Below are 19,340 nucleotides of genomic sequence, written 5' to 3' on the forward strand. Positions count from 1 at the left end.
TTCCCCCTTTTTTAAGGGAAATTTCCTTATTCCGAATAGGATTGTGCACTCTCTTTGGCTCTCTTCTTTGTTCACAACGGAAACTTGTCAAAAAAGAAAATATCACCAATGTAGAGCACCAGTCCTTGGGTATATTTACTTTATTTAAAATTTCTTAACCTCTCATGCCAACAAGGCAACTTCAGTTAGGATATCTTTTGCTGTTAACGCTTCACTTTTAAGAACAAGAGTTTGCCCTGCCACCAGAACACTCTTAGAAATGCTAAAAAGGAGCACTCCCTCCTCACAGTCCATTCCTTTCCCAGTACAGTAATTAGTAAACATTCCATGTCCCCAGACTATCAATCTAAAAATAGCTCTCCTGACAACAGAGATGTCAAATTTAAGCAGCAGGATGCTGAAGCGCCTTGCGACGCATAACAGGACTGCTCCAACGCGGCTGCTTGGTAATTCAGGAATTTATAGCTGATAAATGGGCCCTGTCACATTTATCTCCAGTAAAGATTGACGTGCCAAGACTTTTATTATCAGTTTCCCACCTGGATGGTGCATAGTTCCCCATAATCTGAATACCATGGTTGATAGAACATCGATGACCAGGCCAGTTTTCAATTTTAGGATCCATCTTTGGATATTCTATATAGCAGATGATGTACCTATAAAACACTTAATAAAATTTCCTGTTTCCAAGCAGTGTCTTTGGGCACTTTTCCCATATCCCTCACAAGTTATGCCCACTTTACCAGCTTGACAAATGCCAGTGCAGGCACCTTCACACAGCTCAGTGTCCCCAAAACATGTCCAAGAGCTGGCTCCCACACTTTAAGAGGTACCACTTGCCAAAGGAATCTGCAAAATATCACCAGTTGCTTATTGCATTCATTTGGGCCATGTACTCTTGCTATTGAGACTCTTATCCCGGCACCAGGTTAAAGTATGAGCAAAAATATCTCAAGTTGCTTCATTAAATACATACAAACTACCAGCAGCTGTTCCTGCCAGTGTTGGGATTTATTAAAAAAAAAAACAGCAGAAATAAGTTGTTAGATACTAGAATATTTTTAGAAAATGGGTTAGAAAGCAGACGATCCTTAGCTGAGCTGGTCACATGTTGCCTGAAGGCCTTGTACCATTCATCCCTGATTAAACATATGAATGTTAGTTTATGAAACTGTATCACAGTGTCTCTAAGCTGTGCACCAATAGGTCTCTCTCAGTGACAGGTTAAAAAGCTGCAGTTTATTTTTGTGCATGGTGGAACTTATGGAACCACATATTTCCAAAGCAATTTTATTTTCTTCTGGCAAGGCAATTCAAGAATGTAAATGAATAAGTGTCTAAATTAGCAACTGTAGATTCTGTGCAATTTACAATGCAAGGAAGACTGAGAACAAATTGATTCTCATTAGCTGAAGATATCTCTATCCTATATCTAATGTTGTGAGGGGAAAAAATATTATGCTTATTTTTGTATGCGGATAAACTGCACCACCAGAGGCAAGGCTAATGGAATATATCTAATATAGCTTGAAGATTGAATGCTATTTTAATGATCTATATCTTTTTGTAAAGCAATCCTATTGGCAACTTTGCAAGCAAATATACAACATTGGCAGCAAAGAACGTGAAATTTGGGTGATAGTTAACTTTGAAACATACTGCTTGTCCAGGGGATTTATAGATGTAAAATGATCTGCCAAGATGATTTCTCTCAGTTGTAAATTTGGAAATTTAAAGAAGGATGCTCAATTGAAAATGATTCTAGAACACCTACTCTGGTAGAATTTTACTGATCTATTTAACATTTTGCCTGTGAAATCAAAGGCATATTTGCTTTTTTCAAATTTATTCTACCGTTACTCCCACTAGCTACAAACCAAAGCGTTGCAAGACACCATGTTGTCAATAGAGTCATGAACCTCATAAGGCAAATGTAATTATTAGATTTTGGATTTTTTCCCTTTAGTTTTCTTTTGATGTAGCAGAACTATCACCAGCTATCTAGAAAAATCCAATAAAAAACTGCAAATAGTGTTTGTTTTTTTAAATAGCTCTGAGTCAATAAAGCATATAACTATGAGCTTATGGCTGGCAAGATCCTGGACTAGATGGGCCAAGAGCCTTACCCAGCAGGGTTTATGTTCTTATAACATCATCCCTCCCTCAAGCTAAAGAAACAATTAAGATGTCTTCGATTATAAACAGATCATGTGATAAAACTTCCTGGGGTGTACCACCTGGGGTGCATCTGGGGTGTACAGATGCAAATACTGTACAGGACATGACCGCAAGCTTTTCCAAATAAAAGACTCCATTACTAGGAGAAAAATGGGGCAACCCTGAGCTAAGTTGTACAATCTCTGGTGTTCTTTTCCAAAGCTTCAAATCAGGATAAGGACCAAATATTGTGGTCTATGCTCACCCCAGCTATCTACATTGTATTTGATTAAAGAAAATACTTGACTGTAAATCTCTCCAAATTGAACTTTATAGTATCAAAAAAAGGGGAGTTACACAAAGGATTGATAAAAAACCCCACTTTACTAAATACACAATACAAGTAAAAAAATCTCCTTTGCTAACGATATGTTAGTCATAAATGATACTTAAAAGTATCATTAATATTTACTCTTGGTTAACAGTTGCTTGTTTTACCGACTAACATGTTTCGTGGATATACATATGATTAGTCATCTCTGTGTGTCCGCTTGAAAAAGGAAAGTTCATTTCTCTGTGCCATCTTCAGTTTCACTGTCTTCACTATCACTGTCTCTCCCAGGATGCTCAGGCATTTTCCGATGCTCCTCCTCAATTTCCTCTGCTACCTTTTGTTTCTCATTGAAAACTTTCTCTTCTGCAGTTTCCATTGGTGTGGGTTTGACTTCAGTTTCTGTTTCCATTTCAAGATCTTTGCTCTGAACTTCTTCACTTTCCTGAGATTGAAGTGTTTCGATTTCTTCAACAAGTGTTGGAGGAGGCAGCAAGTTTTGCTAGTAAGAAAATTAAACAATTCATTATGAAAATGCCTGCTTTTTGTTTTATTAACAGACCCATATTTGAATGCCATTCAGGACAACCTAGGCATCCTAAATCAGAAGACTTCAATACAATTCAATAATGTACTAGCATGTGAATGCAGGTGTTGCTGCTCAGGAATTCCATGTGTACTGCTTGCTGACTGTAATTACAATTAATCTACTTAATAGCGTACAGTGGTGCCTCGCAAGACGAAATTAATTCGTTCCGCGAGTTGCTTCGTCTTGCGATTTTTTTGTCTTGCGGAGCGCGGATTCCCTGGGTATTAACGGCTTTAAGAAAAAGGAAGCAAACCCGCAAGACGTTTTCGTCTTGCGAAGCAAGCCCATAGGGAAATTTGTCTTGCGAAGCACCTCAAAAAACGGAAAACCCTTTCGTCTAGCGAGTTTTTCGTCTTGCGAGGTATTTGTCTTGCGGGGCACCACTGTACTGTCATTGGTTATAAGATATGTAATAAAATATTATTTGACGTGAGATTCTACAAGAGAGATGCAATTTTTAAAAGGCTAGCTACAAATGAGGTGATTCATAGAAGTCTTATAAAGCAATCTGATTATTAAAAGAATATTTAAGAATTATTGGAGAACAGGTGATGTCCCTGCAGTCTGGAGGTAGGAAAATGTTGTCCCCATCTTTAAAAAAAAGGGGGGAGAACACCTAGGTAACTACTGAGCGGTCCTAGAATAGATAATTAAATGGTTGGTTTGTGAGCACTTAGAAAGGAAGGATGCTGTGATTACAAAGACTCAGCATGGGTTTCTAAAAAACCAAGTCTCATTTCTTTTTTTATTGAGTTACAAGCTTGGTAGATCAGGGGAATGCGGTGGACATAGTGTTTCTTGATTTCCTTAAGGCTTTTGACAAAGTCCCCCATGATATTCTTGCAGAGAAGCTGGTAAAATGTGGGCTGGAAAAGAAACTGTTAGATGGATTTGTAGCTGGTTGACTGACCAAACCAAAAGAGTATTCACTAATGGTTTCTCATCATACTAGGAAGAAGTGACAAGTGGGGTGCTGCAGGGTTCTGTCCTGGGCCTATTGCTGTTCAGAATTTTAATAAATGACTTTGATGAAGAAGTCATCGGATTTTCAGATGACGCCAAACTGGGATGGGTAGCTAATGCCGCAGTAGACAGAACCGGGATTCAATATTAGTTTAACAGATTTGAGAACTGGGTCAAAACTAACAAAATGAATTTCAATAGGGACAAATGTAAGGTTTTACACCATGGGTAGGCAAACTAAGGCTCAGGGACTGGATCCGGCCCAATCGCCTTCTCAATCCAGCCCACGGACAGTCCAGGAATCAGCTTGTTTTTACATGAGTAGAATGTGTCCTGTATTTAAAATGCATCTCTGGGTTATTTGTGGGGCCTGCCTGGTGTTTTTACATGAGTAGAATGTGTGCTTTGATTTAAAACACATCTCTGAGTTATTTGTGGGGCATAGGAATTCATTCATTTCCCCCCCAAAAAATATAGTCCGGTCCCCCACAAGGTCTGAGGGACAGTGGACTGGCCCCCTACTGAAAAAGTTTGCTGACCCCTGTTCTACACTTAGGCAGGAAGAATCAGCTGCACAGGATCCAGGGGTCTTAGTAGATCACGAGCTTAACATGTCAATAGTGTGATGCAGCAGGAAAAAAAAACAAGTGAATGTTATTCTAGGCTGTATCAACAGAAGCATAGTGTCTTGATTATTAAAACACTGTTATTGTTGTTTGTCTGGATTGTGGTGTATGGTGTTGCACATATTTCTGAAATAACAATGGAACTTTTTAAAATAAAAATATCCATTTTCAACTCTGGAAAGATAGCAGAGAACCCCACCCACCTTCCTCCACATTTCTTCCACTATTCCATTTCGTTGTTCCAATGAGCTCTTTCACACTAGCATTTCCGCACACTATTAAACTGAAATTGCATCTGCTATTAACTCATGTTTCTGACAGCCATGTCATGGAGAGGAGAGATTTCAAGAACGACACTCAAACTTTGAAATTACTATATCTGGATCTCTTAATATGTGGCCAAAATGCTATTTTGGGGAGACTAATTATAGGGATTAAGGAAAGCTGAATCTCTCAAATAAGGGATTCCTTTGTCCCTGGAAAAATATATATTTCATGCTGCCGGATACAAAATGAAACTCCTTCTGCGATGCAGCTGGTATCCATGCACGATAACGGTTATTCGATTCTTTTTGTAAGTATGGACTAATGTGATGGTAAAAATAACATCTCAGTAGTGCTACAGAGAATACATACCAGAGCATTTGCTGCAAGTCTGCATGAGTTATGGACTTACAAGGTTATCTAGTCATTGCACTATAGCCTGTAAGTGTTCGAACATAAACTGAGCATGCAGACTGCTTTTCAGAGAATGTAGCCAGTGCAACTCCTGTTCATATCAACAAGCCTGTTCTAGCAGAACAGTAGAACCAATATGCAAAAGGTGTTTTTCATGTCACAGGATGATCAATGGCATCAAGTGGTTTATTTTTCTTACAAGAGAATATTTTAAGACCGCCCCCCACCTCAAAAAACTATCCAGATTTATATCAACATAATCAGCCAGACTTCCAAATGAATGCTCTTTTTGTTTTGCTAAACACAAGGACATCAAGGCAATGGTAAGGCCTTATCATTCTGTTTTATAAAAATAGGTTTGAAACTGTTATGCTTCATGAAGACTCAAATTAATGCTGAAGGTATGAAACCAATCGTATGACAGATTTCAGAAACACTGCTTTTGCAAGTTCAAAGGAAGAGGTCAGACATTTACTAACTTACTTGTTATCAAAGATTTATTAAGAATGCTTTCACTCAAAGCATTCCCAATTTTAAAAAGTACGTTTTCTCAACTTTCAGTAATATTTACCTGTCTGTGCTGGCGTGTATTCTGTATCATGTGCATATACATGTTGTACACAAAGTTGGCCATCTGAGGCATATTCTTTATAACATGGACTTGGTGAGATGGGTGTTCTCCATTCTAGAGGAGGGGGAAAAGTACTATTGAGATATTTAAAGCAAAAAAATGAACATAAGAGCACTTTTGTAGTAAGATAAAATATTCAAAATCCAACCAATAAAAGTTATGCCTTAGGAAGGAAAAGGCGAAGCTCCCTTATACTGAGGGAGACCCCTGGTCCATCTAGCTCAGGATCGTTTACACTGATCCCTATGAGTTTAGGCAACAGGCATTCCTAGCCCTACCTTACTTAATAAAAATATATATACCACTTAACAGTAAGAAAACCTCTAAGCAGTTCACAAAAATATAAAACAAACTATTAAAACTCTTGAAGAAGAACAGGTATTCAAACACATCAAAAGATGAAAAAAGATGAAGATAGCTGAACAATGAAACGTGGTCTGCATGCAAAGCACATGCTCTACCACTGAGCTATACTCCTTTGGTAGCATGCAACCCCCTGTGCTGTTCAGACAACCGGACTTCCACTTCTGCAATGAAAATTCATCTTTTTCTCCTCTCCCTCTCGCCACTGGTGCATGCTCAAAAATTGCTCCAAAGGATTGGAGATTTTGTGGGCACATGGTGGGAGCAGAAGAAGGGGAAGTCTTGTTGTGTGAGTGCAACTCTGCTTGGATACAACCTGCTGTTTCAATCGGACTGTATTTACGTAATTCAAGACAGCTCTCCATACCTGCCGGGCTGCTGGAAAATACTCCGTAGGGATTATATGCAGTTGAAGAGGGCGAGCAGTGAGCTGGCTGAAAGCTGGAGTCAGCTCAAAACAGTTCTGGAATAGCGATACTCGGGCAAAAATATAAAGCCCAAGTCTTGCTCTTGACATAGCAACCACCAAACGCCGAACATCCCTTCAAGAAATAAGAATGAAATTGACACACTGTTAGAATAAACTACAATTGCTACAAACTTTGCAGAACTACCTGAATGCTGAGAATTAAAGCTAGGATCTCCTGCATGCATGGCTTGTGCTCTACTCCTGAGGTCATGGGGATAATATTTTAAGCACCATTAGGTTGCAGTTTGATCTGACATAGGAAAATCTGCAAAACATTTTATTTCCTCTTCAACTGTTAAAGGTACTTAATGGTCTGCCTCCCCACCACTGCACACTTTCTCCTACGAAGCTCTGGAGATGCCATTGATCACAATGACCTCACCTTTTAGATACAATATCAACAACTCCAATTATTACTTGTGGATCCGTATGCATATTCAAATACCACAGGAATTATAATTTACCGTTATGGGGATTATCGTAATCCACATCTCACTAAGGCGTAGGTTGATCAGTCATCCTTGCAAGAGTTAATTCCAGTTGAGGTTTAGCACCAATGATACCCAATTAAATTTATCACAAGATGGTGTGCTTATTAACGAAACTCACAAATGTAGCGGGTGCAGTTTGGAGGATTCTACATGCAGGAGAATACATTCTGAGTAATGAATGGGTGAGAGATAAGCAAGGCTCTACTGAGCTCTGCCCGAGCCATCTTTATGACTACTACACAACACTATTTGGACTCTGCCCTTTGCGAAGATACGTTATTACTTACCTCAAGTGGCCAACCGCTTTAGTTCGCACAAGTGAAAGGATGATATAATCATTTTGCTGACCTTGAAAGCGGTCCACAGTTGTCACCTAGCAGAAACATGGAGAGTGTTAATTCACTGGCATCTCACTGGCATAGGCTAGTGAAAGCAAGCTGGCCTTTTGGTGCTAAGCTGAAAGGCTTCTTTCTGAAAAGATGGTGGAAATTTACTCCATTACAAACAGGAACGGGGCAACGGGGAAAACACCCGTCTTCGTAATGGAAACTCCTAGACATAATCGGAGAAATCCAGATGACTGTGCATGTACAAACACAGCTTCTGAGTTAGGGATGGAGGAAAATTTTGTTCATCTGCATTTTTAAGCAAACTGACCTGACTTATACCTCCCAGACTAAGATACAAATTAGAATGTAATTATCCTTTGGATTTCTCACTTTTCTGAATTTTTCCACAATGTCTATTTTAGGATAGATTCCTCAAGAAATGTGTACACTGGGACAAAATACATATTTAAGTACAGTGGTGCCTCGCAAGACGAAAAGAATCCGTTCCGCGATTCTCTTTGTCTAGCGGTTTTTTCGTCTTGCGAAGCAAGCCCATTGACGGATTAGCGGATTAGCGCTATTAGCAGTTTAGCAGCTTTTAGCGGCTTATCGGCTTATCGGATAAGCGGCTTAGAAAAAGGGGGGGGGAAAGGAAAAAAAAAACAAACGCAGGAACTCGCAAGACATTTTCGTCTTGCGAAGCAAGCCCATAGGAAATTCGTTTTGCGAAGCACCTCCAAAACGGAAAACTCTTTCGTCTAGCGAGTTTTCCGTCTTGCGAGGCATTCGTCTTGCGGGGCACCACTGTATGTACTTCAATACAAATCTTGTTTATTATTTAAAAAATCCACATATTAATGAGGAAATGGGGTGTAAAAGATTTATGAATAAACAAATGTGCATGTCTGGGAATCAAGGAGGCTGTGGTCCCTGTGGATTCTCGAACCATAACATATTACCAGAAAGCATGTGCAGAGGGAGGTCCACAGTATCCTACAGCCTCTCAATGGCCTTCCTGGGGATCAAAGGGTTGCCTGAGAACACCGTCACCATTGTTAGATCCAATGTTTCCAAAACTACGCCTGCAAAACTGGAGCTTTAAGTTGGTGACATATGCAGTACCTGGTACTGTTTTATTCCTGGAATATATGCACCAAAGGCCATTTATGCAATAAAAATGATGAAATATGCACTAAAACCAGAGATGTGTGCCTTAACTACACTGTTTTCGGAATACAAAGAAAATGCATACTTTGCTTATTTAAAATTTAATGTTTTCATCAAAAAACATCTGTGCAAAATTTAAGAGGCGCCGTATATCATGTTCTTGCATAGTAATGTGATTCCTGAAATGTAGCTACTAATGGTTACAGTTTTCCTAATCTTAATTGATGTTGCTTATAAATACCGCTATGGGGCAAGCCTTGGCAAAAGCCTATGCAATGTAATTAGCCATTATAACATCTTGTGCTCTATTTCCGGGCTTATTTTTGCTTTTGAACAAGTCTTGAATAATTAAAATAATTAAAATATTCTCCTTCAAGATACAAAGCTATGCCTTTTGTGAACTAATGACTCCATGCAAAAATCCATTTGCATATAAATCTGACATCTAATTATAATTTGCTATATTATCTCCTGCAATTCACCAGCTAGAATCTCTGTGCCTAATTTGCTTTTTAGGCTCAACATTAGACAGGAAAAACAACAAATGACATAGTGGCATCCAATCCAAGGGCGGCAATCAGCTCAACCAGTGAACAAACTAAAAATCCTACTAGTAGGTTGGTTTATAAATATATGGAAGGAAGGAAGGAAGGAAGGAAGGAAGATGCAAGTGAATAGTATCTGGAATGTTACCTTGTTTGGTCTTCCAATCATTGGGTTATTCCCACAACGCTGATTAATAATATCCCGAATGAGGTGTTTCTGGCCATTATAGGTTGTCAAGATACTTATCTTCTCTGCAGGGTATCCTAGCAGGCACATGTACATGAACAGTGCAACAACATATTCTGCCTCACCAAGATTCTGCAAAGGAGAGGAACTTGTTTTATGCACTTGGTCAGATAATATTCATGCAGCTAGGATAGAGCAAAACCACCACTTGGGAGAACATGACTCCTGCCTATTAAAGACATTTCCTTGATATGACTTCCTGAGAGCAAAAAAAGGAAATTTAAATGCTATTGGCATCTGTATAGCGACAGTTTTTTAAGACACTATGGTAGTATACAGATGTATATGCACACATATTTACATATACCTCTCAGAAACGAACATTCCCACTTCCAGCCAAGTGGCACGAACTGCAACTGGTCTCCATCACCCGCAACCCATAAGATATATTTTTTCTGTACGCTGGGGTGGTAGTGATGGAGGGAAGATTTCTATTGCCCAGTGCTTGCAATTTAACTTAATATTACAAAACTAAAACTTGCATTCTGTTTTCATAGTAAATACACACCCTGATGTGAGTACCAAAACTATTATGAATTGTTTCCCCCTTACCTGATAAAAGTAAGGATTGGGTTCAGATTCTCCTACGCCATGGAAATCTTCTACATTTATGAGCTGGAAGTCATACAGGAAACCAGCATTTGCTGTTCTGAATTCTGGCAAGAGCTGCACATGTGGCAAGTTACCCAGGTTCTTGTAACGCCAGTTGTAGAGATTGCATAAGCTTTATGGGAAATAGAGTTGAAGACCATTATTGTCAATTGTCAACATGAGTGAATATATTCCTTTACTATTTCTCCATGTCGCTTTTAAAATCAATTTCATGCATGAAAAGCAAATACATTATTACAAAACATGTTTGTTGGACCACAGTGAGGAGCAAGGAAGGAGAACAATTCTGCAAAATGAGAATCACAATAAAAGGAGAACACATTTAGAACAACCAGACTCCGTAAGGTCTGAAATATTTAAATTGCTACAAGTAATTGCCAACACTTGGAATTGTACCAATAAGTAGAATAAGATGCAACACAGATTTCAAAGCACTTAAAGGGGTTTGCAGTGAAACAGCTGAAACAAAGGAGGGGACCTTCCTTTAAGCAGCATCTTGCTGCCTGTTTGTGCTTTGAAGTCTTGACTTTGGGACTTCAAAGCACCAAATCCCTCAGTTTCATTTGTGACACCATGGGATTGATAGTGTTACGATATAGAAGCAATGCAGCTGTGAGCTGCTAGCTTGAAAACATCACATGATGGAATGGTGGGACTGTTCCGTGGGAAACAGAGGGACAGTCAATTCACAGTGCGAAGCACCGGAATTAGCTCAGAGTGTAATATGAGCTCTTCCTATTGTTCCTGTACAGGAAGTACAGGAAGTGTTTCTCACTCGACTGCTGGAGCTTGAAGAGAGCAGTCATGTTTTCTGTAATGCTGCAAAGACAGAAATAAAGGCATGTAAATACATTTCTGTCTATCTCTTTCCCCTGCCGGGGGGGGGGGCAAGAAAGAGGGTGTGTGTTCTTCTCACTCTGAGAAGAATCGCCTATCGCGACCTTGTCTGGATCTTGCTGGGGAATGCAGACAGGGAGGTCAACAGGAGATCAAGCCAGGTGCCTGGAGAGTTGCCAGTTACTACTGATATAGGCTTGAACCCCGACAGATAGGTGGGTGACCCTGCCCAACGGTCAAAATCTGGCCGCTGTGTGAGTGCAAGGATTTATGCTTGCTCAACAGAACTTTCACTCTATCCTCCCCCATGCCCCCCCAAATCTGTTCTGGGGGGTTCACACGACCCTCCAAACCAGAAGGTTTCAGGGTGAGGATAGAATGCTCCATTGCACAAGCATAAATCTTTGCAATAATGGGTTAAGTGCACTGGATACTGATACAAAATTCCTTTCAATGTTTCAAGGGGCCTTTAAAGAACAGAACTGATAGTCATTATTCACCTACAAACAATGTTCACTTCAGGTTGTATTTGCTGATACCACTGCGTATCACCTGAGTGAGTCACTGAGCACAATTCACAGCATGCTCCTTCTCCATCATTATAGCCTAGAGAAGTAATGCATGATTTGAAATGGCTTATTTGCCTTCTTCAGTTCATTCAATAACCTTAGCATTACAATTTGAACACTGTAAAAGGTGGAGTGGCTTCTGTTATGAAACTGACAAGAGAGAAAAGTCCACCGCTACGAAAAACTAGTTATAGTAATCATTAGGCACACATAGCCTTCAATATCTGTATGGATAGTTTTCCTTCATACAAGACCTCCTATAATTTTTATTTTCCTGTTGCCTTACCTTGCTCTTGCTCTTCCTTGAGCGTCCAAGTCAACAGTTGGCACTCCCACACGGACAAAACGCGTAAAAAGAGACTGCTCCATGTTTGAATATTTTTGAAAAGCCATGTTTTTAATGACTGGTGGCAACTGATGATGGTCCCCAATCATAATCCACCGCTTCAGTCGACTGAATCCATCCTGGGGATTCTATCGAAAACAAGCAAGATGCCAGGGTTGAAATGCTAGAACTATTAGTGACCACTATTTTTGAGCTCTATATTTACTGTACTGTGGTGAACATTACTTTCAAAGCTAGAAAAATGTATAGCTTCATCTTTATTCTGTATTCATAAATGAAGAGGTGCAAAAAAACCACCTGTTAGGAAGAATAGATTCTTCTACACTACAACACTGTCACTTGCAGTCTTTTCTTCTATGGCCACTGTGTGTTAAGAAGCAAGTAATGTGGTCTTCCTCCCTGTGCAAATCATTCCTACATAAGGCAAATTCTTGAAAATAAATCTTATTTTAAATCCAGAGAAGCCCAGCTACATTGTTAGGTTCCTGATATTGTTCCTTATTCGTAAGGCTTTCCAACATTCATAACAAAAGTGTCAATTGGAATGTTTCTTTTTTCACGCATGGTAAAAAAATTAATGTTATTAACCAATACAATCTTAAGGACAAATAGTAAAATAATTACATTGAAATAATGGTCATAAACTGAAGTTGCTGTTAGTGTTCTTACCTGTAAGAGGAGTGGTATAAAAGTTTCAATCTCCAGTATCTGAGCAGCCTCTTCCATTAAGATGTTGTCATACTAGGAGGTTAAAGAGAAATATGTTACGTTTTTGTTTTAATGTGGGAATGATTAGTTCATATCGGAAGCCATTTGCTTACTGGTGTGCACACAGCATTTGGTAATTTATTAAATAATATAGTATGTGCATAATGTATTTTGCTCATAGTAAAACTTGTATAATTTGACTTTCTGAGTAGTGGTTTCTCATTTTTTTTGCTTGCATAAACAGAGCTACCTGAAAGATATGAACATGTCTAGTCAGGATATAGTGAAGCTACACCAAGCTCAAACCTGACAGGATGCTGAATGCAACCAACATTTGAATGAGTTTTCTATGTCTTTGACACGTATGTTCTTGGCTTGGTATGCCTGCAGTTAGACTTCACAGTGTGTGTGGTACCTGCTAACAGATCCTGAAAGTAAGTAGGCAGGGAAGAGGAACAGGCTCATAGATTGGAGACTATTAGAAGGTATCTTGGCACAAGAGAACATTCCAGAGTTGGGCTGCTCTGGTAAGTTTCCCTCCAGGATGGTGAAGGTGTGAGACATCCGGGAGATCTGGGTGGCTTCTGGGTCTATGACCAGCTCTTTACCTATCCATATGGTGTAGTACAGAGCTTCATGGCTAAGGCTTGAGCCATGGTACCCAAGGGACAAAAGAGGCTGGACAGGCAAACCAGTTCCACAGTCCATATCAGGTAGAATAGTACTGATATTCTGTCACAATGCTCCTATGTGTATGACATAGCTAAGTAACTAAATAAAGCTGTGGCCAATTGAATCCAGCATCCATCCTTTTTGCCAATTTGCAACGCATTCCTTCTCCTACCTGTTGCCTTAATAACCCCCTAACTGTTATTATAAAGCAGCAATGCAGCAGCAAGCAAAGGCTCTAGCAGCTCAGTCAGCTGCTTGTGGCTGGAAAGCCAAACAGGATGTGTGTGACTGTTGCCATGGGAACAAAGGGGCAGTCCATTCCCCATATTGAGCACCGGATGTTAGCTCAGTGTGTGTGTCATATGACCTGTACTGGAAGTACATGGGTGGAGTTTTTATTCTTACTGCTGTTGAGTGCAGACATGTTTTCTCTGTACTGATGTAAAGGACAGAAATAAAAGATGTAAATAGTTTTCTGTCTGCTTCTTTCCCCTCCCTGGGGGACACCAAAGGGGAGAGAGAAGGAACGGTGTGTTTTTCTCACAGCCTGAGAAAAATCGCCGAGACCTCGCCAGCTTATCTGCCGGGAGTAGCAGCCGGGAGGTCGCCAAGGAATATCTGCCGGTGCCTACGCTGTGGCACATTCCTCTGACCCAGGCAGAATTCCAACACTAACAGCAGCAGATGACACACAATTAATACAGGGAAGCCTTAGCATTTTGTCCACAGTGGCATTACCTTGAAACCCAACTCAACCAAGTCATGGCGTTTCAAAGCAGCATGCGTGCAGGTCATGGCAATGATCTTTGCTTCCTTCACAAGCAGGTATTTGGATCTGTCCAGTCCACTGCGGAGCAGTTCAAACGCTCGGAATTCCTACAGAAAATAGGCGAGAGCCACACTTCTGTGAAACAATGCAGAATACTCACACTTACAATAAAACTGTGTGACTTTCAACTTGCCACCAAACAAAACAGTTGCAAAATCCAGGGGTCTGTGGGTGCTCTGAAGCGCAGATGGAACTCACACACACACATTTTCCCATTCATTTGAATGTCAGAGACAGATGTTTGGGCATAAAGTTCTTCCCTACTTTAAAATCCATCGCAGGGTTCCACAGATGGGCATAGACAACCAATTGTCTTCCTGTATATTTGTCTTTGTGCAGAATTTCAAAATTGGCACATTTGGGAAAATTAGGAGTATCCCTAATCAACAATGATCAATTGATCCCTGATCAACAGAAAAAACACCTCTAAGCACAAGGACGAGCAGATCAATTTTCTCTCCCCTCTCCCCCCCCCCCCAGGTTTTACTATTAATTTTGAGATACATTAAAAACAAGCATCATATTCACAATACCACCAGGACAGGCTTTTTTGAATGCTTATTAAAATAATAACATAAGACAAAATACGCAAACATGCAGGATGTTCCAGTAACATTTCATCATAAATGGATTTAAATATTGCTTGATATAGGTTTTCTAACCCACATCTTACAAAAGGATCTTAGAAAAGTTATAGCCTCTTATTAAACTCTGCCTAATTTGTATATATGTTTCTAATTTCATTCATTTTACTGAATAGCATAATCATTTAATAAAAAAAGATGTTTGCTTTTAGAAGCAAGCACCCCACCAATTGTTGATTCTATCTTTGCATATGGTTTTTAGTATTTCCAAGATTAATGTTTTAGGCTCTATCTTCCCTTTGTTCAACCCTATTCTTCAAATATTCTTTATTTTTTAGGACAATCTCATCAAAGTAAAAAAAAAAAATCTACTTTGATACTGCTATATCTCCAATGACTTACATTTTTAAAAATAAATATTTATTATCATTTCAGGTGTTAAAACACTCCTGATAGGATACTTTATAGTAATAGAATTTAACACACACAAATGCAGCTGTATCTTTTGTACAACCGTTTCTCTTCAAAGAATTGCAACCCCAAGAAAGTTTCCAAGTTTACATTATTTACTGTTTGACAAGTTTCAATTTACAGGACCTTATGAAAATTCAGTATACATGGTGTGTATAGTATGTGAAGTGTTACTCATTTCATTATCAGAACTTTCTTTCCCTCCCTATAACAGAAAAAGGAATGCCACAGTTAACTTCTTATAAACCTTACCTCGAGCTGAGTGAATATCTTTTTAATATGTCTAAAACATCCTTCGGCGATTTCCATATCTTCATTGTAAGATCTGCCTTTAAAAATTGGCTGAGGGGCATTTGCAAAATACTGATGGAAAGGAAAGAAGCTGCAGATATCAGCAACATCTGAAGGTTTGCTGCCTTTAACTTTCACTTTGCTCATATACTCTTCCCAACGAGACATTACCTGGAAAAAAGTGATCACATTAACATTGCTATTTTGCAATCTTGTATTTACTACGGCCAGATTCCGAAGCGTTTTGCACAGATCACTGCGAGAGCACCAGGCCTTTTTCTCCATGCTCTACTGGAACCTCTAAAGCAGGCATGGCCAAACTTGGCCCTCCAGATGTTTTGGGACTACAACTCCCATCATCCCTAGCTAACAGGACCAGTGGTCAGGGATGATGGGAACTGTAGTCCCAAAACATTTGGAGGGCCAAGTTTGGCCATGCCTGCTCTAAAGTATCCCCTCTCTAGCATGGGACTCAAGACATCCAAGGAGATGTAGCTGGAAGACAGAAATCAGCAAACCCACTATGGGCATGTGAAAGTACCTTCCACTTGTGCATCCCTGGACCCTAGTCTATGAACACAAGGTCAACATTTTAAATTACCATTGTAAGTCCATACTGTAACATATCTACAAATACACTGAAATAACTTTTTTCATTAGGAAATATGAAACATCTCACCGAGATCCCCTGCAAATAATAAAAAGTCTTTTCTTTTCTTTTAGAATACATCTCTCAACATTCAAGGTGGGTTACTGCTTATATAATATATAATCAAGGCAGAGAGGGTACGCCAGTTCAGACTCCTTGCCAAAAGTCACACAAAGCAAGAACATTGGCCTTTCTAATTATGACTCATCGCACACAGGGTGGAAACAATAGGCACAAAAAGAAGTAACAGCATAATTATAGCTTCAGTTGCCATTTGCATTTGAGAGTGAAACAACGGGTTCTTCAGTCCAAGTTCTGAGAACTTCATCCCAATTCCCCATCTAAGTTCCTTAGAATGCTATGTTCACGCCTGATCTTTATTTAATTTCTTACTTGATATAAGAAGAAGTGGCCAGCTGTTTCACAAGTATAGGAAACATCACCAGGGACCCCCAAACTCTCCTGTAATCGGCCAACTTCCCGCAGAAGCTCCAGTCTCCGTGCTAGAACATAGTTTACTCTTCCATACCTGCAAATCAGATTAATACAGTGAAGAATGAGGTACATGGTTGAATCAGTTTTGCTGACTACCAATTTGTTTCTGGACTGTGAAAAAGCTGCATGGACACAAACACACAAAGTATCATGTGATTAGTGTTAAGCACCTGAGGAAGATTTGAACTTTTGTTTCCCAAACAACCACCTTCCAAAGTGAACGGCAAGTCACTTCTGAACAAGGGAGTTCCTTCATAGTCTGCAAAGCTGCATTGCATTGCAGTTTAAGAACACAAGAAGAGCCAAAGGCCCATCAAGTCAGCATCCTGTTCTCATAGTGGCCAATGGGAAGCCCACAATGGGACATGAATCACAGAACTGTAGGATTGGAAGGTACCATGAGGGTCATCTTAAAAAGCAGAGACACCACCTTGCCGACAAAGGTCCGTCTAGTTAAAGCTATGGTTTTCCCAGTAGTGATGTATGGAAGTGAGAGCTGGACCATAAAGAAGGCTGATCGCTGAAGAATTGATGCTTTTGAATTATGGTGCTGGAGGAGACTCTTGAGAGTTCCATGGACTGCAAGAAGATCAAACCTCTCCATTCTGAAGGAAATCAGCCCTGGGTGCTCACTGGAAAGACAGATCCTGTAGCTGAGGCGCCAATTCTTTGGCCACCTCATGAGAAGAGAAGACTCCCTGGAAAAGACCCTGATGTTGGGAAAGATGGAGGGCACAAGGAGAAGGGGACGACAGAGGACAAGATGGTTGGACAGTGTTCTCGAAGCTATGAACATGAGTTTGACCAAACTGCAGGAGGCAGTGGAAGGCAGGAGTGCCTGGCGTGTTCTGGTCCATGGGGTCACGAAAAGTCGGAGACGACTAAACGACTAAACAATGAGGGTCATCTAATCCAACCCCCTGCAATGCAGGAATCCTTCTGCCTAACATGGGGCTCAGACTCACGACTTGGAGATTAAGAGTCTCGTGCTTTTCCAACAGAGCTACCCCAGCTACTTGAATACAACAGCATGCTCCTGCTTGTTGTGATCGCCAACAACTGGTATTATAGAAGCACACTGCCTCTGATGCTGGAGGCAATATAGCTATTGTGACTGGTAGTCACTGAAATTCCAACATAAATTTGTCTAATCTTTTAAAGCTATGCAAGTCAATTACCATCACTCATTCTTGGGGTAGCAAATTCTGTAGTTTAACTAAGCATGGTGTGAAAACGGTTCTTCTTTCATTTCAATCTCCCACCACTCAGCTTCACTGAATGACCCTGGGTTCTATTATTGTAAGGAGGGGGCGGGGATTAAATCCCTTTTGTGAAATGATTTTGTATTTGGTTTTTTTACAATTATTCACAGCAACTTCCCTTATATATTCAAGGGAAACAGTCTACAGGAGACACTCTGCTTCCATTACTCCTGGAGCTTTTGGACAAGTTGCAGGACTCAGAAATAAAGTACCCTTCAGCTGTTCAGAGAAATCAAGGCACCCAACAGAAAACCACCCCCATAAAAACAAACGATTATCAGGTCTTCCCTACCCTTCTTCCTTATGTGCATACATTTTACATGGTTCTGCTTCTTATGAGCTATCAGCTCACCTGCTGAAATCTTTCTCTGTCTCCAGTGCTTCCTCCCCATGACCAAGGCGCAGGAGGTGGCGCTCATCAATGTCAAGAGCCATGATTTTCTCAAACAGCTGGTTCAAGGCCTGGAGATTGACAAGAGCAACAGGAAAGTAGATTTTAGGAATCCAGATGCTATTACGGGGAAACCCTGGATGTTAGAAAAACCATTCCTATTTTGGTAGAAATTGAAACGAAACAAATATGAAGAGGCTATTTGCACTGGGAACCATAGGGAAAGCTTGCCTTTTGATTCCAAAGGACCCAACTCCTCTTTCAATCCAACCTGGGCCAAGCATACACCTATGTAAAGTCTTACCACGGGTTACAAACGCTGCGGGTTATGGACCACGCCAAACCCGGAAGTACCGGAACGGGTTACTTTTGGGTTTTGGCGCTCGCGCAAGCGTAAAAACACAAAATGATGTCACGTGCATGTGCAGAAGTGCTGAATCGCATCACGTGCGTGCATCAGATGCGGCACTTCAGGTTGTGAACGCTGCGGGTTGCGAACGTGCCTCCCGCACGGATCACATTCGCAACCGGAGGTATGACTGTATAAGATTTAAACCTGCTGATAAAAACCCTTCTAGAAAAGAGCAATGTTCCTATCTAGTCCAATGCCTATTGACATTAGGCCAGTGCCCTCACAATATTGTTTTTAGACACTTGCTGTTTTATTTATTTATTTCAGCAAGCCTACTCAGATACATAATTTAGCAATTTATTTTATCTGTGATTTATTCATTATTATGTATCATATAAAACGATAGTTAAGCCACTTAGCAGAGTTCACACATAATGCCAAAACCCTGCTAAGTGGCTTAACTATGGTTCATTTACTGCCAACAAACCATGAGCTGAGCTGAAGCCATGGTTTGTTGTTGGCTTACAAACCTTGGTTTGTTTTAATGATTAAATGTAAAAACAGGACACTTTCTTTATCACAGTTTGTTTTGACCACCTAACCACAGGAGTGGGACAACTTGTGGTTGACTCATGTTTTGTTTGTTTGCTTTTTTGGATTTTTGTTTGTTTAAAAAAGCAAACAAT

General features: G+C 40.1%; 1 protein-coding gene and 1 long non-coding RNA gene across 2 annotated transcripts in view; one reads left to right on the forward strand and one right to left on the reverse strand.

Annotated features, from left to right (window-relative positions):
* The window catches only part of LOC307204351, a 45,441-nt gene that overhangs the window by 16,273 nt on the left and 9,828 nt on the right, over nucleotides 1-19,340 (forward strand). The window lies entirely within an intron of this gene.
* AQR (aquarius intron-binding spliceosomal factor) overlaps nucleotides 2,523-19,340 on the reverse strand; it is a 54,475-nt gene continuing 37,657 nt past the window's right edge. Inside the window, exons 24-35 of the mRNA XM_079954386.1 lie at nucleotides 18,264-18,373; nucleotides 16,548-16,683; nucleotides 15,467-15,676; nucleotides 14,069-14,206; nucleotides 12,620-12,691; nucleotides 11,891-12,078; nucleotides 10,139-10,310; nucleotides 9,488-9,658; nucleotides 7,586-7,671; nucleotides 6,706-6,880; nucleotides 5,916-6,029; nucleotides 2,523-2,990 (exon numbers count right to left, since the gene is read on the reverse strand). Coding sequence (XP_079810512.1) covers nucleotides 2,724-2,990; nucleotides 5,916-6,029; nucleotides 6,706-6,880; nucleotides 7,586-7,671; nucleotides 9,488-9,658; nucleotides 10,139-10,310; nucleotides 11,891-12,078; nucleotides 12,620-12,691; nucleotides 14,069-14,206; nucleotides 15,467-15,676; nucleotides 16,548-16,683; nucleotides 18,264-18,373 — 1,839 coding nt within the window. The 3' untranslated portion in view covers nucleotides 2,523-2,723. The remainder of the gene's footprint in view (nucleotides 2,991-5,915; nucleotides 6,030-6,705; nucleotides 6,881-7,585; nucleotides 7,672-9,487; nucleotides 9,659-10,138; nucleotides 10,311-11,890; nucleotides 12,079-12,619; nucleotides 12,692-14,068; nucleotides 14,207-15,466; nucleotides 15,677-16,547; nucleotides 16,684-18,263; nucleotides 18,374-19,340) is intronic.

Source organism: Podarcis cretensis (genome assembly GCF_951804945.1).
Source record: "Podarcis cretensis genome assembly, chromosome: 1".
In the NCBI taxonomy this organism is placed as follows: Eukaryota; Metazoa; Chordata; class Lepidosauria; order Squamata; family Lacertidae; genus Podarcis; species Podarcis cretensis.